Source organism: Bos indicus, chromosome 15 (assembly GCF_029378745.1).
Source record: "Bos indicus isolate NIAB-ARS_2022 breed Sahiwal x Tharparkar chromosome 15, NIAB-ARS_B.indTharparkar_mat_pri_1.0, whole genome shotgun sequence".
NCBI classification, from domain to species: Eukaryota; Metazoa; Chordata; class Mammalia; order Artiodactyla; family Bovidae; genus Bos; species Bos indicus.
In genome coordinates this window covers 42,443,597-42,468,712 of record NC_091774.1, presented here as the reverse complement: position 1 = coordinate 42,468,712, position 25,116 = coordinate 42,443,597, and the positions used below count along the sequence as shown (strand labels likewise).

Genomic DNA, 25,116 nt, shown 5'->3' with positions numbered 1-25,116 from the left:
GAGGTGTTTTTGGGGGACAGTGAGTCCATCTTCACAGACTACCAGCATTCCAATGAAAGGAATTTTCCTTTCTACCATTTTACTAATTTTGTAAGCGGCGAGCAATGGGACCCTCTTCCCCCGCCCGCCCCTAACATGGAAAGCGTGTCAAGGAGGGAGCATTGTCTCTCACACACACACTTCTGAGAATCTGACTCAGATGTGTATAGGAAAAGTGACTCTTGGATTGGATACCATGGAGGGCAAGAAGAGCTCTGGTGACACGGCAAGAACCAGATTGGAAAGGGCTGAGTGAAGACTGGGAAGTGAGAAAGGTGAAGATGTGGACACAGGAAACTGACAAGGCCAGGGAGCAGGGGGACTGTGCAGCTGAAGCAGTGGGTCAAAGGACAGAAGCACATGTGAATGTGGATAGAAATGGTTCAGTAGAGGGGATGAGAGAAAAGGGAAGACCAAAGAAATAAATCCTTTGAAAAGGAAAGTAGGGACAGATCTTAGAAAGGTAGAGAAACTTCTCCTTACTCATAACAAAGGCAGGAAGGCAATGGAGATGGTGGGCTGGGAATCTGGCAAAGGAAGATGAGAGGAATCTTCTCTTCCAAGAGCTTAAATTTTCTCTATAAAATGGAAAAACAAGGTCATCTACTAAAAGTGAGAAGTAGGGAGGCTAGGCAATCTTGAGGAGGGTCGAGAAGGCATAAGCATCATGAGGTGGAGGTAAGGGGGACAAATGTGCTAGATTAAAGTAGGATAGCTGATGATGCCAGGAGTCCATTTGAGGTATGAAATCACGAGTTGAAAGGAAATATCCTGATGGCTGTGCTTTCTCTATGTATCCTGCAGCTCACCTAAGGGCCTGGAATTCCAATGGGAGTCTTGTCATGGCGGAGACCACAAACAAGGCAGAACAGTGACTAGGGCTTTGCAGCCAGGACTCTGAAGCTCACAGCTGCTACCCTCCCTGACATCTCGGCCAGGCTTCCTGAGTGAGTCTCCTCATTCTCAGCATCAGTTTCCTTGTCTTAGTTTCCTTCAGGCCTTGTAAAATTTACATTTCATCAGGTTGGAAACCAAAACCCATTGTGAACAAGAAAGAACACTCTAAAAATATCAGCTATTCATAACATTTCTCCTTTTTAAAATCACATTATCCACTCCCTTCTATGTGACCTCTGCCTAACGTACAGTTTCTTATTTTTCCAAATGATTGGGAAAAGAGCAGAAAAACAGAGCTACAGCCAAGGGCAGGGAAAGCCATTCTTGTACAAAATTTGGTGGTGGTGGTTTAGTCACTAAGTTGTGTCTGACTCTTGCGACCCCATGGACTGTAGCCCACCAGGCTCCTCTGTCCATGGGATTCTTCAGGTAAGAATACTGGAGTGGGTTGCCATTTCCTTCTCTAGGGGATCTTCCCAATCCAGGAATCAAACCCAAGTCTCTGCATTGCAGGCAGATTCTTTACTGACTGAACTACGGGGAAGCCCTTACAAAATATGGTAGGGTGTAAAATGTTTGCAGTTATTTCCTGACCCCTAGACTGAGTCTGTGTGTGTGTTACTTGCTCATTTGTGTCTGACTCTTTGCAATCCCACAGACTGTAGCCCACTAGGCTCCTCTGTCCATAGAATTCTCCAAGCAAGAATACTGGAGTGGGTAGCCATTTGTTTCTCCAGGGGTTCTTTTTGACTCAGGGATTGAACCCAGGTTTCTTTCACTGCAGACAGATTTTTTACCATCTGAGCCACCAGGGAAGCCCCTAGACTGAGCTTATAGTTCCTTAAATATCTTCTCCAACTATCTGGAATCTTCTCCCCATGCACTTCAAAGGCTTGGTTCAAATATATTTTCCTTTGTGAAACTCTTGCTAATGTTTTCCTCTCTCTCATACCCTCTGGTTAAAGTTGATCTCTCCCTCCCTTTATATCCTCAGGAAACCTCTTTTACAGCATAACTCAGAGCTATGGCACTTTTATACACATGCTCTTCCTTCTGTATGACTGTGATTGCAGAGTGTGTTTCGGTTTGAATGATGCTTAGCACATGGGAAGTGCCTCTAAGTGTTTGCTGAGCTGTACTGCCTTCACTGTGGCTCATCCCTGTCAGTTAATCTTACAAAATGGGCAGGTCCTCTATGTAAATGACTCTTTCCTGAGAACTCTGTGTTTGAACTGAGCTGAAGGAATCTCTACGCATGATCGTAAACCTGGAGCTGAGCACAGCCTGTGCCCACCTTGAGATTTCTGGGCCAGACACTCATGGATCTTGGCATCTGTCCCCAGTTCATAATCTTGTGTGCTTTCTTCCTGAGATGACTGATTAGAATGAGGCTCATTGTTCTCTCACATCCACTGGGTCAAAAATGTTTGTCATTGTGCTTAGCTCTCAGTAATGTGAAGAGATATTTAGTCAAAATGTGTTGTTTGACCTGCAGATATATTAGATTCTATTTTTCCCACGTGGTCAACGGTATTTGAAAGCGACTCCAGTCCTTTCCCATGGAGAGATCTTACCTTCTTGGACTCAGCTATGTCTGTAAGCCACCCCCATTACCAGGTTCCCTCAGACAAGTCCAGCCTGGGGGACCTTGGCTACAAGAACTCCCTGAGTCTCCATTACTCAGTCCCAGGTTCCTGGAGTTCACTAATAGGTTGATTGAGGGCTAATCCATTCCAGAAGACTATCAGCAAAGGGGAACTGTTTAACTATATATATTTATGTCATATAAAACCTGTAAGCAATTATCTTGACTGCTTCAAAAATGTAGAAAATGGTTATTTTACAGATCAAAGAGAAAATCGCTCTGTGCTATAGCAATATAATGGCCACTTTTATGAAACCAGCCCTGTGCACCACCCACATTTATGATGGTGCTGAGCCTTCACTGAATGGCTCTGTGTGAACTTTGCACTCCCATCTACTCCGCCCTCCACTCCATGCCTGGTCACCAAGTTCTTTCACAATAGCTCACAGGAGCTTTTTCAAAAATAGCCCTTAAATCCACTCTTTTCTTGTGTGTCACACTGAATTTCTTCCCATTTGTCCAGTTGGAGTGTCTATTAAGAGGTTAAGTGCATGCGATCTATTATCTACTAGCTGTGTATCCTCAGGTATGTGATGGTTTCTCTGAGTTTCAGTTTCCTCATCTATATTAATAGTATACCTTCCTCATGGTATTATAAGGATTAAAGGAGATCATTAATGTAAAGCAATTAGAACAGAACTTGGCATAAAGTAAGCATGCAGTAAATAATAAGAGTAATTCTCATTATCTTCAATATTATTCCTTGATTACTCCATACTTTATTGCCTTAGTTCCTGGAATGTTATTAACCTCCTAGTTACCTGGTTAACTATTATAACCTTCAGGTTTCACTTTTAACATAAATTGCTAGAGGAAATGTTTTCTAAGCAACCCCGATTACCAAAACTGGGTGATGTGCTCATTTTCTTGTATGTTGTTTCCTTATAGCCTGTTCTTCCTTCTGATATCACTCATCACACTATATTACAATAGGCTGCTTTCCATCTGTCTTTCCCATTATACTGTGAGCTCCTTGAGTGCATTCCAGGTACCTGGGTCTTGGTCATTAATTGGTGAAGAAATGAAAGACTATGAATAAACAGCTTTTTCAAGTTAAACTGAAACTGTTTCAAGTTAAAATGAAACTGTTCTTGAGCCTTATTCTATTTTAATCTTTAATACTAATTTTAAATATCTCTCTCTATTTTTCTCTAAGTCTACAGGTTCCTAGACCCTTGTTGAGTGAAGAACAGGTTTCTATGAAGTCATATGGAAGAACAAGGCTCAGAATTCTTTCAAGTTATTATTGGGAGTGCAGTCTGTGATCAGATATTTGCTTTTGAACTATCCGCAGGCAATATGATCTTCTCATCATATTTCTTGTGCTTAGCCAACTTCCCTCCTGCTCAATCACTGTATGCTTAGGGAAATGTGAGATCATTTAAACACAACAATCTAGATAGTAATACATATTAACCAATAATGCATTGTTTCTCTTTAACAGTATGGAAAAGGCAGTTATAAACAATTGTATTTCTGTTAGAATGGAAATTATGAATTCATTTTCACTCACAGATTGTCTCATTGCCGATCTCTTGGCAATCTATTAGATATTTCCAGTTCCATAAATTTAGATCAAAATTACTTTGCATCTTTTAGAAATCCAGAACGGAGAGTTGTTGTTAATCTGAATCCCTCCTCATTTGAATAGCCCTTCCCCTTTCTGCAGTCATCTTTATAGACTGGGTGTATTCCCAACAGGCAAGTCAACCACAGCATGGGAAATGTATCACAGTGGTCTTTTTGAATAGCCCATAAGAATGAGCAGCACGCAGTTGCTTCGTTAGGGTTTCTTGCTCGACTAGGTTCAGTCCTCACTCTGTCCCTGTCTCTCTCGGTTCTATACCCTTGGAATGGTGCTGTCACCATTGATCCTCATTCATTGCCACTCCTGATTCAGGGCTGCTACCTACTGTCCCCAGTTTCGTACCTCACTTTCTCCTACTTAAGGATAGTTCAGATCCTTGATGATCTCTGCTGCCTCAGATGGAAGCTCTCAGCTGGCCTGAGCATTCATTCTACAGAGTACAGGCCCTGCCCCATCCTGAAAGTCTGCTGGGGAGAAAGGGGATGTAGATCTTCTGCCTTGACTGGCTCTACAGGCTGAGGGTTGAGAATGGAGCCTTGTTAGGGCCCTCTTGGAAAGGGGGTTGGTGTGTCCTAAGGTGGGACTTGGGGGGAGAATTTTAGCATGCTTCTCACTCAGGGCATCAGATGGCTGTTTCTGGAGAGATTTCAGAGACCATGGACTGGACACCATGACTCTAGGGACTTGGCAAGATTCTGTAGGCTCCGTTACCTCCACACGGTTGTGAGTCTGTCACCCCTTTACAATGTCCCTGTAGTGATCAAAAAACAAGCAAACAAACAAAACACCCTACTCAACATGAAGGATCTCTAAGCTTTCTCTGGGTTAGGTGGAAAGGTGAAGAACTGCCCAACCAACTTCAAGATTAATGGACAGAGAATGAATCACTGAGTGATATGTTGGTGGTTGCATATACTGAGAAGTGAGGAAAACAGGCCGAGTCTGGGGTGGGGAGCTGGGAGCTTGCCTGTACTAAAAAAAGGCACACGACACAGACCTTCCTTGCCAGGTCAAGCAAAACTATTCTAACAGCAATGAAAAATGAAGTACTAAAGCTGTCTCAAGGCAAGGAAGAAGGAAGAATAGAGGTGTATGTTCTACCAAATGAAGAAAGACATAAGGGGAAAGTTCTGAGAGGTGGCAGCTGTGATCCAGATGTTTCCAGCAAGTAAATGAAAGAATTGGAAAAGCAAGTTATAAACTTCTCTTGAGTATGTAGAAATAGCCTGCCTTGCTTCGGCTAAGGATGAAAAGAACTGCAAACAGCATAGAGGCCTAGAAAAGTTACATGTAGCAGAAACTGTTTGTTGCCAACCCATTATTCATTCTTCCTATTTCCTAACAGCAACATGATTTTGCCTGGGAATTTACTCTTCTTCATGGATCCAATTGCTCCATGGGAAGCTGATCTTCTCTTCCCATCTCCGGGGTATAGTTTAAAACTATGATGACAATCTCATTGTCAATCACATTGCCTGTGATTGGTTTAGAAAGGGACCATGTTCCAAATCTGCTAACAAGATAAAAAGGAAGACTGAAAGACTGGTTCCTAAGAAATAAACATGGGACAGGATGGTCCCTTTCTTCCTCAAGATGTTGTCATGTCTGGATGAAACACCTGGCATTAGCCATTTGTCACAAATCTGCTAATGAGGTCAACATGCATAGTGGGCAGAGACAAGGAAACTATAGAGGCTGAGCTGGGGCCCTGCCATACCAGGAAAAGCCTCACCTATTATTTAAATACCTTTGATTTGGGGCTTTCTTGCATCTGTAGCTCAAAGTATCCTAATGAATAAAGAAGGCTTCTGTCCCCTCTGGGCTCTTCTAGGATTGAGGCACACTTGCACTCATCTACAGCATCTTCCTTGTCCAGGAATTTTGCAAACTGGGTCTGAAATCTTTGTGGGTCTCAGAGTACCATTCATTTCCCCCTAGAACTTAATTTGCCTCCCACTGCATTTTGTGAGTGAGGATGGGAGGAAGGTGAGTTGGAGAACTTTTCCTCTGAGATCCCCAAAGTTAAGAAGAAAATGGACATACTTACTTTTCCAAAAGTGCAGGCAGTGCTGAGGAGACAGGTGGGTTGCCTTTCCCATTGGATGATTCTGACTGAATGGAAAACAGGAGATATTGAATTGAGGATGAGCTAGGAAGGGAGAAGCCAGGGCTGACCAGTCTCTGAATCCTGGGGTAGGGCCTAGGCATTGAATGTTCTATAAGTATCCTGTGTGATTTTAATGGAGAGCCCTGATTGCCAATCCCTAGTCTAAAGGAATGTATATTTGGAAACTGCAATGTACATTTAGTATAGTTTGGGAAATAGTCTCTGTTAAAACATACATGGGAAATAGATGGGGAAACAGTGGAAACAGTGTCAGACTTTATTTTTCTGGGCTCCAAAATCACTGCAGATGGTGATTGCAGCCATGAAATTAAAAGACGCTTACTCCTTGGAAGGAAAGTTATGACCAACCTAGACAGCATATTAAAAAGCAGAGACATTACTTTGCCAACAAAGGTCCGTCTAGTCAAAGCTATGGTTTTTCCAGTGGTCATGTAGGATGTGAGAGTTAGACTGTGAAGAAAGCTGAGCACCGAAGAATTGATGCTTTTGAACTGTGGTGTTGGAGAAGACTCTTGAGAGTCCCTTGGACTGCAAGGAGATCCAATCAGTCCATTCTAAAGGAGATCAGTCCTGGGTGTTCATTGGAAGGACTGATGCTGAAGCTGAAACTCCAGTACTTTGGCCACCTCATGTGAAGAGTTGACTCATTGGAAAAGACCCTGATGGTCGGAGGGATTGGGGGCAGGAGGAGAAGGGGACAAGAGAGGATGAGATGGCTGGATGGCATCACCGACTCGATGCACATGAGTCTGGGTGAACTCCGGGAGTTGGTATGGACAGGGAGGCCTGGCGTGCTGGGATTCATGGGGTCTCAAAGAGTCGGACACGACTGAGTGACTGAACTGAACTGAAAACATACTAACTGGTACTCCTGAGGCTCCTTTTCAAAAAATTGTTTTCAAATTGCTTTATTTTAGTGAGTGATTTGGGAGCTTATAGTGATCTTGTGGGTGATTAAAATGCTCAAGATCAGAAGAAGTGAAAGAAGTTTTAGAGTTATTGCTACCTATTATTAGTACAGTAAAGCTTTTTATTGCTTATACAGTCAGATTGGCTCTTTGTAGAATAGTGCTGATCACGAACAGGGCATAGAGAAACAACTGGAGAAATAATTAAAGAGTTTTAAATAGGATTAACCAGATTCACAAAGTTCTGGGAACTGTTTACAGGAGCAGTCTTTGTTTAAAAAACATTGAAATGCATTATTTTCTAATTATAAGTAATACAGTTTTACTATAGAAATATAAAAAGGATCAAAAAATTAAAATTACCTGGGTTTTTACCACTGCCTGGAAATGACTATTATTAGTAGTTCCATATATATTCTTTCAGAATATTCTATGTCTACACATAGACAGACAAACCCTTTTTTAAAACTACAAAACAGAGTTACACTGGAAATACTGGGGTTTTGCTTTTTGTTTGTAATAAATTATGGACTTTCTTCATGCCAATAAATAAAAATTTACATTTTAATCATTATATTTAGCAACTGCATAGAAACTCCTTATTGGGCTATTCATAATTTACTTAAATAGATCTCTTATTAATGGAAATTCTGGTCATGTCCAATCTTTCCATGTTGTAAACAATGCAGTAATGAATCAAGGTAGGGTAACATTGGGTTGAAGAACTCAGGCTCTGGGATCAGAGTACCTAGGATTCAAAGCTCAGCTTACTACTTCCTCCACAATGCAACTTTCAGCTGTTTAAACCCACTGTAGAGTGGAGGGTTCTGGTTTAAGCATGAAGAGAGATACACTTTGCAAGGAACACTCTCTGAGTGGCCAGCACCTTGCTCAGGGATACTATGTCTTCTTCTCTGGGCGGTGCAAGACATGGGGCCTGGTCTACGCTGAGGTTTCTCAGCCTATAACCTATAGCACAGAATCTGTGCTTTGAATTGTCCCACTTCTTTGATGCTGCCGCATCCAGGTCACCCCCACAGTTGTGAGCCTGAGGCCTGGGAGGCAAGCATCATGATACTCACCAGGGCTGGTAAGGAAGGAATGGGGGATGAGCTGGGTGACTGGCCCGGCAGGTTCAGGATATTAAACTTGGGCACCACGGCAACGCTGACCCTTCGGCGGGGCATGTTCTGTGGGAAGAGAATGGATCCACCGTCACAGAGGAAGCACCCAAACTTCAGAAAGGCCTGGGAAATGCCTACTAATTCCTAATGCTGTATTCATTGGATATTCTGGCTTTAAGGTAATGATGGTGGTAGAGGCTGGGGTGGAGAGAGTGGCCAAAATTAACAAATTTTTTTATTAGTGAGGAGTGATTTCTCAACACCTTCTGATTTTTTACAGATTTTTTTTAATGTGAATCATTTCTAAAGTCTTCATTGAATTTGTTACAATATTGATTCAGTTTCATGATTTGGTTTTTTGGCCACGAGGCATGTGGGTTCTTGGCTCCCTGAAAAGTGAAAGTGGCTCAGTCGTGTCTGCCTCTTTGTGACCCCATGGACGATATGGTCCATGGAATTCTGCAGGCCAGAATACTGGAATGAGTAGCCTTTCCCGTCTCTAGAGGATCTTCCCAACCCAGGAATCGAACTCAGGTCTCCCGCATTGCGGGCAGATTCTTTACCAGCTGAGCCACAAGGGAAGCCCAAGAACACTGGAGTGGGTAGCCTTTCCCTTCTCCAGGGGATCTTCCCGACCCAGGAATTGAACCAGGGTCTCCTGCATTGTAGGCAGATTCTTTACCAACTGAGCCAGGAGGGAACCATGGATCAAACCCACACGCTCTGCATCGGAAGGTGAAGTTTCCCAACCAATGGACTGCCAGGGAAATCCCAATTCTGATTTTAATCAATCAGATCCTAAAGAAATGGAACAAAAATGACCTCTAGTCATTGTACAGTGTATGAAACCTGACTAGCATAGGAAAACTATCTATGACAATAGCAAAGTGTGTGCATCATTTCATGTTCATTAAAGAGATGGTACAGTCTGGGAAGCCATGAGCAAGAGAAGGTTGGAGGATGAGCTATCAAGTGTGGGAAGCTGCATGAAAGACTCTGTCTAGAGGTTCTCTGGCACCTGTGGATCCAAGAATGAATGATTTCCTGGTAATCTGTAGAAATTTCTTTCTCTCCCCAGTTTTCCTTGAATATGCATACCTTTCCCAGCGAAAGGGACATGGACCGCGCTGTGCGAGGGACTCCATCTTCTGCAGGAGGAGGAAACAGAGGAGAGAAGCTAGATGAGTTTTCAGAGTAGGCTCCAGCAGGAAGATCACAGAAACTGAGTCAAGGTATCTACGGACCAGAACTGACCCTCAAGGGATGCCTCAAGGGCCGAGGTGCCGAGGTCACTGACTTTGACACTTGACCCTTTGAGACAGTCACCTGCAGAGTAGGGTTTCTAGGGGACAGAACCTTCATCCTAACTCCTCTGGACACAATGAGAAGTCTCGGTCCTGCCCCTCTGGTCTCCATGTGACACCACTGTACCATCTCTGGATTATGCCCTGGTGAGTGTGTGAGGATTCCTTGTAGCAATACCAGGGTTTACTGGATCATCTTGCTCATTCAAGGTGTGGACAGTCAAGGAAATTATGAGCAAGGAAGGTGTGGTGTCAATAAAAAGTGGAAACTTGACAACAGTAATTTTAATGTCATCTACAAAATAATTTTGAACAAAGGAAACCAGCATACTCAGATTTTCTTCTGCTTAGTACATATATTAAGTGATAAAATTTGTGTTAAATATTTAGCACCACACATGGATAATACTGCCACTAGAAAACACAAGTATGCGTAGAGAAAGGCTTTTGACAGCTCAATTCAGTTTGCTTCAGCTTGTATGGCTGTCTATTTCTCACATTCATGTACTTTAGGTGTGTCTCTTGAAAAGCACATAATTAAACACATTTTCTTAATCTAATCTGAGGTTTTCTATTAACCAACAGTTCTAAACTGTTTATATTTCTTGCAATTGATATATTTCTACCACCTTATTTTGTATTTTCTAATTACCTTGCTTCATAAATCAAATTTATTCTAACTGCCCCCTCCCTAAATTGATTTGGAATTTATATATTTTAGTTGTAATCTTTAGTGTGCCCCCTTAAATTTTTAACATGTTATTTGACTTTAGATTTAAATGAATCAAGATCTCTATTCTTCCTGAATCGTCCTTAAAACGATGAACGTGCCTTCAAATCTTACTGTTTTTCAATATTTTTACTTCACTTGGTTTTTGTAATCTCAAATTATTGTGACTGCTGTTTTACATAGTGGCTAGTTGTTTAGATTTACTTACATGTTTACAAATGTCTGATTACCATCTCTTCTTGCATTCAACCTTCTTTCGATCTCCATTTTATTTTTCCTTAAGTGCATTCTTTAATTGTCCTTTTGGTAAGGGGCTGTGAGAGGTAAACTGTCTCAGTTTTTGTCATAAAATGTCTTTCCGTAGCCCTTAAGCTTGCATGACAGTTTAGTTGGTCGTATTAGCTCTAGGTTAACAGTTACTTTCTCTCAGCTCTTTCAACACTTGACTTCGTTGTCTCCTGGTACCGGTATTGGTTGTGGAAATTGTCACTCCTTTGTGGATAATCTGTCTTCTCTCTCTGGTTATTTTTAAGATCTTCATTTTGCCCTTGGGGTTCCATAAAGTTTCTCTTTGATGTGTTTTTCTTTCTTTCGCTTGGGATTCTCTGTACTTTCTTAATGCAACAATTCATGTCTTTCTTTAGTTCTGAAAAATCCTCAGTTCCTGGGAAATTCCTTTGAATATTTTCTCTCCTGATGTATATCCTAATAAGTGTATTTCAAATCTTTTTTTATTTTATATCCCATGTCATATATCTTATAACATTTCTTTCATATTTTAAATTAATTTATCCCTCTGAACCACATTGTGGGTGACTTCCTCAAATCTGCATTCTGGTTAACAATTTTTTGCCTCAACTATTCCTAATCTGATATAAATGTTACACCAATCAGGATAAGCAAGGTTATGCTACAATAATAAACCACCACAAAGTCTCAGTGGCTTATAACAACTAAGATTTATTACTCGCTTTTGCTACACTGCTTATGAGTCAGCAACAGGCTCTGCTCTGCATTTCCTCACTCAGGACTCAGGCTGATGGAGCTTCTACTATTCTGGAGCAGGGATGATTACAATGTCTGGTGGAAGGAAACACAGGAAAAACTGCATACTAGTCTTAGGGATCTCAGCTCAAATGTGATACATGTCCTGCCACTGACATTTAATGCCAAATCACATTGCTCACCTAACTTCAAGGGGATGGAGAAGTGTGTCCAGGAGAATACTGAGAAACAGCTTCAACTATAGGAGCTACCAAAGGGTCCGACTACCAAAAAGTCGTACACAACTGAGCAACCGAACAGCTGAACTAAAAGTAACTACCACTCCTAAACAGCTGAGTGTTTAATTTTCATGCCTCTATTCCTCATATCTAGGATTATATTTTTTATAATTGTATTTTTATTCTCATATTTTTTATTTGTTCTTTTATGCCTCTAATTTTATACACAACTTGAACAAAATTTTAAGATTGCTTTATTATCTGCTGTGTTTAGGATACAGTCCTATTGTTTGGGTGTCTGATGATTCTCACTGATGGTAGACTGTTTTATTTTATAATTTTATATTGTCAACTCATCTCCTGTGAAGTTTTATTTAGAGGATTCTTTGTCTCCTGGGCACAGGGTGTGTCTCTCCAGAGTGGTTTATATTTATTTCCAATAGTGTTCCTAGCAGCACCATTGTGATGTTCTTTTCAGAATCTCTGCATATTGCATCATCTCTTCTATTATAGCATGTACTTTGTGGGTTTGCAGTTTTCCTATGAGGAAGGAGAAAGTTTTTTTCCTATCAGAGTCCAGGGTGAAGCAGATAAACTTCCTTGATTTGTTCCATTGTGACTTGGTGATTGTTTCAAAGATGCAGTCCTTGGAAAGTCTTCACTTTGTATAGGAGGCTCAGAGTCAGCTCCCTGCCATGGGGTCTCTGAGGCCTCATCTCAGATTGCACGTGAGTGCAAAAGCCCAGAGTCCAGATAGCTGAGGCTGACTCTTATCCTCAAGGAAACTGCAGGGTCAGCTTGGTTTCAGTTCTCTTTTCTTTTCTAGTATCTGAGTATTTCTTGTGGATTCAGCTATTCCTTTTGGGTAATGTTTGATTCACTTTATCCAGCAGAAATTTCTAAGTATTTGTAGTCAAAGGATTTTCAAGTTTTCTAGTCAGCCAAAATAGCAGTACCAGAAAATATTCTTTGTATATGAAAAGTTAATGCAATTAATAAAATACCAATCTCATAAGAGGGGCAAAGAATTAAAGAATTTACACAAGTAGAAATACGAAGGCCCAACAAACATTTGAAAATGAATGTCAAGCAATACAAATTAAAACTATGAGAAGAGGTACAATATTGGTTCAAAGTCAAAAATACTTTTAAAAAGAAAAAAAAAAAAAGACAGGATTGTCCATGGTATGATAAATTGAGCATTACTATTACCCATTAAATGGAGATATCAATGGGTTATTTGGAAATAATTTGCTTTAAGAGCCTTATAAATATTCCTTTCCCCTGAGCCAGTATTTATACTTCTGGAAATCTACCTTAATCCAAAATGCAGACAACTGACATGTTTCACATTCAGAAAAAAATAGATGTTATATTTTTCTTTTGAATGTGTATCACCTTTCTTGAAATCAGAGATATTTTTCTTGCCCTGTAGTCTTCAGAGTCTCAGGCATAGAGAAAGATTACATATGTAACAAAGAAGTCATATAAAAGCTTAAGGAACAAGCACCATCAGGGAATGGTCTCGGGCACGTCTGGCCCCTCTGTACCAGCCCAAACTGAAGTGTAGCTTGGAAAAACAGTGGAGTGGAACCAGATTGTGAAAACCACACATTCACCATTCAACACTCAGCTACCTCCCGTCTTAATGCAAGCACTTTCTTGTGTCCCCAGGCTGAACGTGGGCCTCTGCCATGCGCCCCGTAAAGTCTGCTTGCTTCTGTCACGGCACCACTTTCCCTGCCCTGCCCTCACCACAGGTTGGGAGCTCTCTTGGGTCAGGCACAGGCTACCCTTCTCCTCTCTAGTCCAGTATCACATGGCACACATCTCAGTGCTCAGTTAATGTCTGTAGAACTAATGGATGAGACTCATGGGCAACTGTGCTCATTCTACAAATTGTGGGTAAGGTGGTACGCAAGAGACCCTGCACCTTGCTGGACAACAATGCAAGAGCCTGCGTGTTAGGATTTCTTTGGTGGCAGCTTCTCCAACTTCCGTGGTACGCAAGAGACCCTGCACCTTGCTGGACAACAGTGCAAGAGCCTGCGTGTTAGGATTTCTTTGGTGGCAGCTTCTCCAACTTCCAACTCTGACAGAGAGATGTTTGTTAGAGGCCCAGATGCATGTGGGTCAGGAGCCTTGCTGCCAAGATCCAAAACAGACGGTCTGGAGTGAGTGTGTGCTGCCTTCGGACTCTGGGAAGTATCACTGATATTCCCCAGGAAACTTGTGAAACCTCCTGTTTATAAAGGTTTCTCCATCTGTTATACTTTCCCTCCTCCTGCTCTTGGTAATACGGATGTTTGCATTCCATAGGGATTCCTGTCACTAAAAGGTCTGTTTTCTCCTACTAACACCACCCTCATCAGCCAGAGCTCAAACCCTGGCAGCTCCCAAGGACAGATCCTGGCCCAAAGCACCATCCTCCTCCCCGTGGACTGCGGCAAAGCCTCCAAACGCATCTCTCCACTCCTCAACGTCCACTCCTAATACATCATCCGCTCTGAAGTCAGAGCAATGTTCTAAAAATAAGATCTGACTATGGCCGCTGGAGTAAACTCACGGGTGTCTCATTGCCTGTGGGGCAAACACCCAGACTGTTCTCAAGGCCTGGCACGTGGCCTGGTCTAAGTCTTACCTTCAGCCTGTCACTGTCCCACTCCAACACCGCAACCAAACAGAAGATGGTTTGTTTCAGAGTCTTCTCACCCCAACCTCCACATCTTTGCACATGCTGTTTCCTCCACCTGTGATGCATTTCCCCCTCTAGTCTGGAAAACTCCTATTTTTACTTTAAAACATAGCAGCTCTCTTACTGCATAGCACAGGGAACTACATTCAAAATCCTGTGGTAAACCATAGTGGAAAAGAAGATGAAAAGGAATGTATATGCGTACGTATGTAAACTGAGTCACTTTGCTGTACAGCAGTAATGAACACAACATTGTATATTAACTACACTTCAATAAAAGATGAAAAAAAAAACACTGCAATTCAGTATCAAGTGAAATAAGGTGGCGCCTCTCTGTGGTTCTATAGCAATCTGTCCTGAACTTAAAAAAAAAAGTCTTTCTTTAAAGCACTTGTCTTGCCCACAGTTCTGCTGGTTATCTTAGCAGTCAATCCTTTAGCCAGGCTCTCACTCCACCCCCACTGCCCAGACTCCACCTCTATCTGGACTCCTGTAATAGCCGGCTCGTGGGTTTCCCTGTCTCTGTCTTTATCCCAGTGATGTAACTGTCACACTATTGCCAGAGGGAATCTTCTAAACTATATATGATGATGGAAACTCCCTGATTAAAATCTTTGGTTGGATCCCTAATGCTTTCCAGAATAAAAATGCAAATTCCTTAGCATGTGCTGCCCAAAGTGGGGACCCCACAGCACAAAGCCTCTAAGGTCTGGGGTCTGGCAGTCTCATGTGAAGTGCAAGTTGCTCAGTCGTGTCTGACTCTCTGTGACCCAGTGGATGAAACAGTCCATGGAATTCTCCAGGCCAGAATACTGGAGTGGGTAGCCTTTCCCTTTTCCAGGGGATCTTCCCAACAGAGGGATCAAACCCAGGTCTCCTGCATTGCAGCCAGGACTCTCCACCAGCTGAGCCACCAGTCAGTCTCATAAAGGAGGTTAAATTCTTGCAGCCTAAGGGCTCTGCATCACTAGTCAGCTTCTCTGGTTATTTTTATCAGGAGTTGCTTGGGGGCCGTTCATGCTTTCTGGTTCCAGGCCCCCGGGGCTCACGGGAGCAGTGGCTGCAAGGCCCCTGTGGACAGCATTGGGTGGGGCAGCAAGCCTTGCTCACCCTGACATAGGCCCTGGGACTGCCCCATAGGTGTGATCCTAGCCTGGATCCATCAGGTACCCATAATCACAGGGCCAAGGTGGGGCAGTGGGCAGGAGTCCAGTTTCTTACCAGAGGGGCCACAGCTGCGGCTCGAATTTTGATTTGCAAGTTTTTTAAACTCCATGAGCTCTGCATGGTCCTTCTCATACGTCCTCTTTAGGTTCTCCACATACTGCATCATCACTTCTGTTGCTTTCGACATGCGTTTTTCCTGCAGGGACGCAGAGGAAAAGCTCATCAGCCCTCCTTGCTCTGAGCCAGGATCTGGGCTGTGGAATTCAAAAGGTTACAGTGATATGACTCTAAGAGTTTGCTGTCTGGGGTGTGAGCTGAAACAGGGGCTCAGGCACCTGCCCTCGAGGAGAACAAGAACAAGCCCAGCCATAAAGCCTCAGGAGACGAGAAGGAACAGAGTCCTCCCTGTAAGAATGGGTTGGGGGAGGCTTCATGAAACAGGCTGAAGTGATGTAGGGCATGGGCAGCATCTGGGCATGTAGCTATGGGCGTGAGAGACAGTTCGCATTCAGGGAACTCCAAGAGCCAAAGTCTAGAGGCAGGACATTACCAGGCTTGTATCAACGTGAGGATTCCCCCTCCAGACAGAATCCTTTGGAGAGTAAAGAGGATGCCTTCAGGAATTGAGGGCTTCCCTGGTGGCTCAGACAGTAAAGAATCTGCCTTTAATGCGGGAGACCCAGTTTCAATCCCTGGGTTGGGAAGATCCCCTGGAGAAGGAAATAGCAATCCACTCCAGTATTCTTGCCTGGAGAATCCCATGGATAGAGGAGCAGGGCGGGCTATAGTCCATGGGGTTGCAAAGAGTCAGACACAACTGAGTCACTTTCACTTACTTATCAGGAATTGTGCTGGGGCAATAGGCATATACCAGAACTGTCTGGAAAGCCAAGAAAGCACAGGTCGTCCTGCTTATATAGGAATCAGCAAATGGTTGGGTTTGTTCACAAGATGAAAAGGTGAGTTAGAGCTGAACTGAGTGCTTTGGACTCATTCTGAAGGAAGAGGGGAGCCACTGAATGTCTTAAAGGCGTGTCATAATCAGTCCACCAATGGAGACTGGTCTAAAGGAAACAAGATGAGTGGCAGCTAGAGCAACAAGGAAAATGAGGATAAGTGCTTGAACCAGTCCATCGGAACCAGAGAGGACTCTGAGGACTGAGACAAGGAAGCCACTTGGAGAAGGCTGAAGGCTGGAGTGAGAAGCACGTTCACAAGGACTGTGCAAAGTGAAGAGTCTTCTCTGCTGACACCTCTCCAATCCCTCAGAGAGCCACAACCTGCCTGTCTGTGGAGGGGCATGCTCAGTGACCAAACCCTGGACAAAGTCCCCGTAGCCCTGAGCCGAGACCAGTCACTTCCCTAAAGCTCTCCCTCTGTGCTGCTCCCAGCTGGAAGAGCTTTCTGGGTGCTGCCACTCAGGAAAGTTGGGTGACTTTTCCCTGGACGGACATAGGTGGGACAGGCCTGTGGTTTGTTCTTCTTTCTTTCTATGAGAACCGCCCAGGGCTGGGCCCCAGGAACACCCCTGTCATGCAACCCACGAGGCAGGACACATGGTACACAGATCCATGGCAACAGCAACAGTGACAACAACATCCAGGGGCTTTACAAGTGTCTCAGCAGCCTTGGACGGCAGACACCGCACTTTACATTTGGAGCAGCTGGCGCTCAGAGAGCTTGTTAACTGACCCAAGGTCACACAGTGAACCCTGGTACAATCAGAATGGAAACTCGGGCCATCTGGCCCCACAACACCACGATGGGTTGGGGCAGTACCTTGTGTGACTCAGGACTTCAAAGTGGCTGCAAGGGAGCCACACTTGGGCTTTCATCCCAGGTTTGCCCATCACTGTGTTATTACCTTTCTGAGACTTCACATTTTTGTTGAGGAATATCTTTCCAAGGTTACTGGGAGGATTAATGAAACAAAGCGGGTTTTCCTAAAGCATGTTTTGCCAAACACTAAATTCCATGGGAATTGAGTAGGTATTTTATAGGGAGAAAAAAAAGAAGGAAGGGATGGTTCTTTACTCAAATACATTTGAGAAATACATAGGTAACGTTAAACAGGATTTTTCATACAGGACTTCTCAAAGCCTTTATGCCAACAAGCATTAGAAATCTCCAAGAAAGGTAGCACGCAGCAGTTCCCATGCAGTAGGTATCCATGCGTGCAGGCTAAGTTGCTTCAGTTGTGTCTGACTTTTTGTGACCCCACGGATTGTAGCCTGCCAGGCTCCTCTGTCCTTAGGATTCTCCAGGCAAGAATACTGGAGTGGGTTGCCATGCCCTCCTTCAGGAGATCTTCGCAACCCAGGGACTGAACCATCATCTCTCACATCTCCTGCACTGACAGGCGGGTTCTTAACCACTGGCATAAAAGTTTTTTCTGGGGGAGCACCTCAAGAGTTTAGTGGTCTGCCAAAAATACTCTGAAACAATCGCAATTGGGGACATAGGATGTCCGGCCCACAGGAAGGCATCAGTTGGTGGTGTCTGCAGTTGTCAGCGCTTACACTCAGCCCCAGTTACAAGAGGCAGAGCAGAGCTCACCTGGCGGACGGCCCCCACCATCTCGGCACGGCTGGAGAGGCGGGCAGCCAGGCGGTGCAGGACAGCAATGTCCTCCAGCAGCTTCTGGTAGGTCTCCCGGTGCTCACAGTGGTGCCAGAGGGAAGCTGAGGACTGGGGAGGGAGAAGGAACATCACCTGGGGTCCTCGCAGACCAAGACTTGACTTGTGCTGTCCTGACCGAGAGGAGGGGCCTCTGTAGGCCACCAGCTGCAGCTGTTTCTGGGGTTGAAGAAGCCCAGTGTGGACACTATATATCTGGCCAGCCCAGAGGAAGGCAATCACATCCGGGTCTCTTGTCCCCAAGGTGCTCCCTCTGCCATCCCAGGTCACCCAGTCCCCTTCCTGAAAAGCTGCTGAGGGCTCGCAGGCCTTACACACAGCCCTGAGGTAACCAGGTCTTCAGGATCTCAGTCTCAGCTCTCTGAGGAAGCTTCTGCTTGGCTCAGGGCCTCAGCCTCATTTCTCATTTCATGAGACTCTTCTTGGTGACTATGAAAAGCAGGACACCTGGCCCAGTCCCTGGGGACAGTCCCTCCTGCAAGGGTTCTCCAGTCAGGCTTTGCAATTACCGTAATGGAAGCTTTGAAGTTTTCCAGTTCCTTCTCTGTGTTTTCCTCTGTCAGGTTGCGTTCCCTTTCTGCCTGGTTAATTCTAGATTCCAGGGTGTAGCTGTCATTTCTAAAGGCCAAGGACAGTTGTACAAACACGTTCTGTTGGGAACAAGAATGTGGAAGAAGCGCTAGGAGGAGGTACTGGAGGGAGCAAGGCTGCCGGTGAGTTTTTTGCATGAGCATTTACATCGTCTCATGGAATCAGCCCGCCCAAAGCAGCCAAGTACAAGTGAAACTCTCCCTTCTTGGAGCAAACTGCACAAAAGATGGTGAAATAGGTCCGTACAGTTCCTTCCCAGGACCAGAAGACCAAACGCATTTTACTAATAAACAATAAGAGAGTAACACTTTGCTTTTTCCTAAATGTCAAGAAAATAACATCCTGTATTTGGGTTTAGATAAACTCAGGCCAACATAGCTGACTGTGTAAGCAATGTGGATTCATGCTAGGATTTATGGCACGTGAGTTTTGGAGGTTTCGCATGAAACTACTGTATTTAAAGAAACTCTACTTGAGATGTAAGCCTGCTGATCCAAAGCACATTTCAATCAGCATCTTATCTGAATATACCAAATCCTGAAAGCAGCTTTTAGAAGCTGCCAGGAGATTAAATAAAACCAGGTATGATTCTGTTAGAAGTTTTCTGGAAAGAGTATTCCATGCCAAAAATGCAGCCTGCATGAATGAACTTTGAGAGGTGGGGTTCATCACACATGGAATTCCTGGGCTAGTAGGAAACTTCTGGAGAGGAGAGACAGACAGATGGACTCCACACAGGAAGTAAACAATGGCCTTCATGTGCCTTGCCCGCATCAAGTGGTAGCAGATTTCCACCCTCGGGTGAGCTGATTCTGCCTGAGCGTCTGAGGTTCATGTAACATGGTCCACGGTGGGTAGACATCTCCAGATGGAGAACCGAAAACCCTGAGCTACTCAATAAGATGATGAGAGCAACATCGAAATCTTCTCTGTAGCAAACGTCTGCTCTGCGCCAGCACTGCCAGGACTTTCATGCACTTTAGCTCATTTCATCCCTCAACCACATTCTGTGTCAGGAACTGCTGTGTCCACTTTATGGGTAAAGAGACGGACACCAAGAGAGGTCATTAACTGGCTCAATGAGCCACAGGGGAGTAGCAGAGACAGGATTCAGCCTCAGACTCTCTGATTGCAAAGCCCGTGCTCCTTTCACTGTGCTGACCACGGATTGTGTCAGAACACACGGAGGACAGGAGCACGCTGTTAACCAAACCACCCATGGCCATCTCCACCAATGTGAGTGGGTGGGGATTTTCTGCCCTGCCCAAACCTCAATCAAGTTTATTAGTAATGGTCAAAGTTTTGTTCTCTATACCTGGGTTATCCCCTTTAAAGGCAGTGCAATATAAAGTGCCCTAAATTCAGTCAGAAGACGAGGATCCAAATGTTGGTTCTGCGAAGCACTGGGTCTGGGATCTCAGATGAGTCATTTAATCCCTTAGTTTCCTCCTTTGTTCTGCTTCCTACTCTACCTGTTTCTCAGAGCTGATGAGCGGGTCAGTTGAAAGCATGGACATGTGTGTGTCACGGGCTGTAAGTGCCCTGTCTGTGTGCCAGGCAATTGTTACTATCTGTGCCAGTATTTCACGTTGTCTCTCTCTCTGCTTATGTGGTCCACTGAGTCTCAGGAAGGGTATGTTCACTTTCTTGTTATCAGGGGTAAACCATGCTATAAGATTGTAAAACCTTCCATCCTCCTAACCCAAAGTGAAAAGAAATTCTGGAATCATCTATGTTCCTGCTCCCTTCCTTCTGTCAGCATCGACATAAAATTGTCATGGAAACAAACTGCTGCTGGTGTTGGAGGTCCTCACTGTCTCCCCTCCGATGCATTCTCTTTGTCCATCTACCCCTTCACCAGAATGAAATGCCTCTCAGCTCTCTCGCCGCCCCCAGTGGGACAGCGTCTCTACAAAGATGAGGAGGCCCTGGGGGGGATCAGTCGAGGTGAGAGAGCTGCCCCCACAGTCTCTCACCATGGCTGAACTGGCTTCCTTATATCTGAAACACTTAGAAGGAAAGCACCTTCATCTTCCAAAGTTTGAAACATGAAATCTGATCCTATTTTAATAATTTAAAAAATAAATTTGATTCACTCTGCAGCCTCCCAGCTGACTTTGTGTACTTAAGTCATGCTTTTAAAGAAAACAATCTTTGAAGAAATGTGGGACTGCCAATTACCTTCTTATCCCTGACCAAAGTTGTTAAAATCTTCATTAACTAGGGTGGGGGAGGCGGGATGGCTGGTTCAGTTGGTCTGATCACAGTGCCCATATTTCCTCCATGGTCACTCGTTCTCATGTTTGTGTGAAAATGTCAGGAGCAGAGGCTGGAGAAGGGAATGTTTTGAATAAAGCCACTCATGCCCAAGTACTCAATTTCATAAAGCACTAGAATTACTTACCTCGACTTCCTTTTCAGTGAGTGGAGGGGCACTGTGAAAAAGAAAAAGACACAGAAATGAACTTTGTCCAATCCACGAAATAAACCCAAAGGTACCTTTGGCCAACCAGCAGACCAGGTGTTTCCAGGAATTGGAGTAAGCAGGGCTGGCGAGATGGAGAAGACGCAGGGTGCACTTTGCGTGAGTTCTATAACCTGCGAGAGACTGCCCGGACGCTGACTCCTACAGAGGAAGTGTGCTGGAAAATATTAGATTCTGGGCTCAGTGCTCTACAAGTGCCTCCACTAACGGTGACTTTGGGTGAGCTCTTTAATCTAAGTTTGCTCATCTATAAAATGGGAATAATATCTATCTTGCAGGAGTCTTATAAGGAATACATGTATGTATGTAAATATATATGTACAATACATGCATATATATGCGGGCTTATATTCATACATATGTGACATCTACACAGTTGTTTATGTGTATATACGTATACAAGCACATATATGTATGTATATACGTGTATGGTACATCTGTGTATATACATGTGATGTCTACACGTGGTGGGCACTCAGGAGTGTTGATTATTACTATGACTAACAGGCGTGTTGTGAAGTCTTAATGAGAGAATACACAAGCTATACAATTTATGAGTTGTATACATCTGAACATCCATTGTCATCTTTCCGGGGCTGCTCAGGTCTGTAAAGCCTGGCCCTTCTCTTGCCCCTGAGGACTGTGATGAGGGCGCATGTGAGCCAGAGAATGAATGGCAGGAAAGAGTGGCCAGAGCTCTTCTCCCTACCAAGGGCCTCCTCTGATGGCTGGAATCAGATCAGGAGAGAGAGTCCCAGCTGGTGCAGAGGGCGTGGTTTCCCCAGCAAGCACCCTCCACTCTGCACGCTCGCGCGGACACCGCTCTGGCTGGTGACTACAGCTAGCCCAGCTCAGAAACCTGGACAACGTAAACAACACACGGGCCCTTTCCTGTGCTGGGGAGGACGAGGAGTCCCACCGGCGTCACAGGACTTGGCAACACAGTGTGTCATCGATAAGGCTCTCAGGAAACACAGCTTCCTCCCTTTGACGGGTGCGGAGAGACCCTGAGAGCAAAGGTAGGGGTCAGCAGTCTCTGCAAGGGGCTGGTTCTCACCCCTGACAAGGGACTATGAGAACCTTCCTGTCAGGATGAGACAACAAGACCCCATGGCCATCCAGTCAGCAGAGTACAGAGCATGAGATAAACAACTGCAAAGATGTTGGATGCTTGCAATTCTTGCCACAACCCCATCCGTCAGGCCCTTTCCTCTGGGGGCCAGCCAACAATCTCAACTCTCCTATAGAGCATGCATGTCTTGCTTATATGGTGCAACAAAACTCATTGAGCTTACCTTTGACTCTTGACTTTGTTTGGACATTATGTGAAAATTACATGTTTTCATCAATTATTAACCAAATTTATTTTTCAACCTTGATTACTCATTGGCTGCTTTTCTTTTTGCTATAGAAAACTTTTTTTTTTAATGTACAAGGCCTTGAGGGCTCAGGGAGGTGTGGTTTAGGTAAAGAAACTGCATGACAAGGCCAGCTCCCAAAGCAGAGTGCTCTACCTCATGAACTGTCACCGGCAGGCAAGGGGGCAAAGCCATTACCCTCCAAAAAGGTGGCGACGTATGAGGAGACCAGTTTGGATATCATTGTGTGCCTCAGAATTCAAACTGCCTTAAGAGGCCTTAGAATAAAATCAAGGGCCTCTGTGAACTGTCCCCTACCAGACTCTCTTTCTCAGCCTTGAAGGCTGTTTCGTCTTCAAACACACTTATCTCATGTGGCCCCGCGGCCTTTGCATCTACTGTTCTTCCCTTTTTTTCATTCTCTTACATTTGTAATTCATAGAATTGTACAAACATCATTACAGTCAACCTTAGAACTTTTTAATCATCCCCAAAAGGAACTCTGAACCAATTAGCAGTCACTCTCCCAACCCCCATCCTGAGCCCTAGACAACCGCTAATCTCCTTTGTCTCTATGGATGTCCCTATCCTGGATATCTCATATAAATGGAGTCATACAATACTGACTGACTTCTTTCACTTACCATAATGTTTTCAAGGTTTATCCACCTGGTAGCATATACAAATACTTCATTTTTATGGCTGAATAGTATTCTATTCTATGGATATATCAGATTTTACTTCTCTGTTTATTAGTTGATAGGCATTTGGTTTGTTTCCATTTTTAGGTATTATGAAAAATACTTGTTATTGAACATTCACATTCCAGTTTTTGTGTGGGCACATATTTTCATCTCTGCTATATATATAGGAGTGGAATTGCTGGGCTACTTTGGCCACCTCATGCGAAGAGTTGACTCATTGGAAAAGACTCTGAGGCTGGGAGGGATTGGGGGCAGGAGGAGAAGGGGACAACAGAGGATGAGATGGCTGGATGGCATCACTGACTCAATGGACATGAGTTTGGGTGAACTCCGGGAGTTGGTGATGGACAGGGAGGCCTGGTGTGCTGCAATTTATGGGGTCGCAAAGAGTCGGACACGACTGAGTGAATGAACTGAACTGATGATAACTGTACGTTTAACTTTTCAAGGAATTGTTATTCAAATTGGCTGTACCATTTTACTGAGAATTTCAATTCTTCCACATCCTCACCAACATTTGCTATTGCCCAACTTTTTATTGGGCTTCCCTGGTGGCACAGTCCGTAAGGAATTGGCCTGCAATATGGGAGACCTGGGTTCGATTCCTGGGTTGGGAAAATCCCCCGGAGGAGGGCATGGCAACCCACTCCAGTATTCTTTCCTGGAAAATCTCCATGGACAGAGGAGCCTGGAGGTCTGCAGTCCATGGGGTCGCAAAAAGTTGGACACAACTGAGCGACTAAACATAGCACAGCACATGTTTTCTATTATAACTATTCTAGAGATTTAAAATTATATCTCATTTATGATAAATGATAAATCATTCAATGAAGTTATTATTCATGATAAACCATCTGAATTTGCATTTCCCTAATGACTAAAAGATGAGGAAAGGCAGGCACCTTAAAGATGGCAGAGTAGAAGGACGTGCGCTCATCCTCTCCTCTGAGAACTCCAAAATTTCAGCTAACTGCTGAACAGCCATTGACAGGAGAATATTGGAGCCTACCCAAAAAAGACCCCACATCCAAGGGCAAAGGAGAAGCCTCGACAAGGGTAGGAGGGGAAAAACCACATTTAGAATCAAAGCCCATACCTTCCAGAGATGCTCAGAGGGCTCAAACAAAACCTTGTGCATGCCAGGACCCAGGGACCCCACAAGAGACTGAGCCAGACTTGCCTTTGAGTGTATGAGTGTCTCCTGTGGAGGCACAGGTCAGCGGAGGCCTGCTGCGGGGACAGGGACTCTGGCAGCAGCAGACCTGGGAAGCCTGGCTTGTGAGCCCCACCATAGAGCCACCGAGCAGACAAACCCACAAACTGGAGCAATGACCCCACAAGAGACTGAGCCAGACTTGCCTATGAGTGTCCAGGAGTCTCCATTGGAGGCATGGGTAGATAGTGGCCTTCCGTGGGGTCGGGGCACTGAATACAACAGTCCTGGCATAAGTCCTTTTGAAGGAGGACCCCCAATCCTGGTTTGGCCTCAGGCCAAACTACAGGGAGAGAACACAGCCCCACCCATCAACAGAAAATTGGGTTAAAGATTTACTTAGTATGGCCCTTCCCATCAGAGCAAGACCAGGATTCCCCCACAGCCAGTCCCTACCATCAGGAAGTTTCCACAAACCTCTTATCCTTATCCATCAGAGACAGACAGAATGGAAACTGCAGTTATAGAAAACTAACCAAACTGATCACTTGGATCACAGCCTTGTCTAACTTAATGAAACTATGAGCCATGAAACTATGTAGGGCCACCCAAGACGGACGGGTCATGGCGGAGAGTTCTGACAAGACGTGGTCCACGGGGGGAAGGGAATGGCAAACAACGTCAGTATTCTTACCTTGAGAACCCTATTAGCATTGTGAAACGTCAAATAAGGTATGACG

At 44.4% G+C, this 25,116-nt stretch overlaps 1 protein-coding gene across 7 annotated transcripts in view; it reads right to left on the bottom strand.

Moving 5' to 3' along the window:
* The window catches only part of IRAG1 (inositol 1,4,5-triphosphate receptor associated 1), a 125,956-nt gene that overhangs the window by 13,059 nt on the left and 87,781 nt on the right, over positions 1–25,116 (bottom strand). For all 7 annotated transcript variants that reach the window (XM_070803678.1, XM_019975371.2, XM_019975370.2 and 4 more), the window contains 7 exons: positions 21,081–21,111; positions 18,595–18,735; positions 18,005–18,136; positions 15,503–15,644; positions 9,428–9,477; positions 8,288–8,395; positions 6,217–6,281 (listed from right to left, as the gene is read on the bottom strand). In XM_070803678.1, the coding sequence (XP_070659779.1) occupies positions 6,217–6,281; positions 8,288–8,395; positions 9,428–9,477; positions 15,503–15,644; positions 18,005–18,136; positions 18,595–18,735; positions 21,081–21,111 (669 nt within the window). The remainder of the gene's footprint in view (positions 1–6,216; positions 6,282–8,287; positions 8,396–9,427; positions 9,478–15,502; positions 15,645–18,004; positions 18,137–18,594; positions 18,736–21,080; positions 21,112–25,116) is intronic.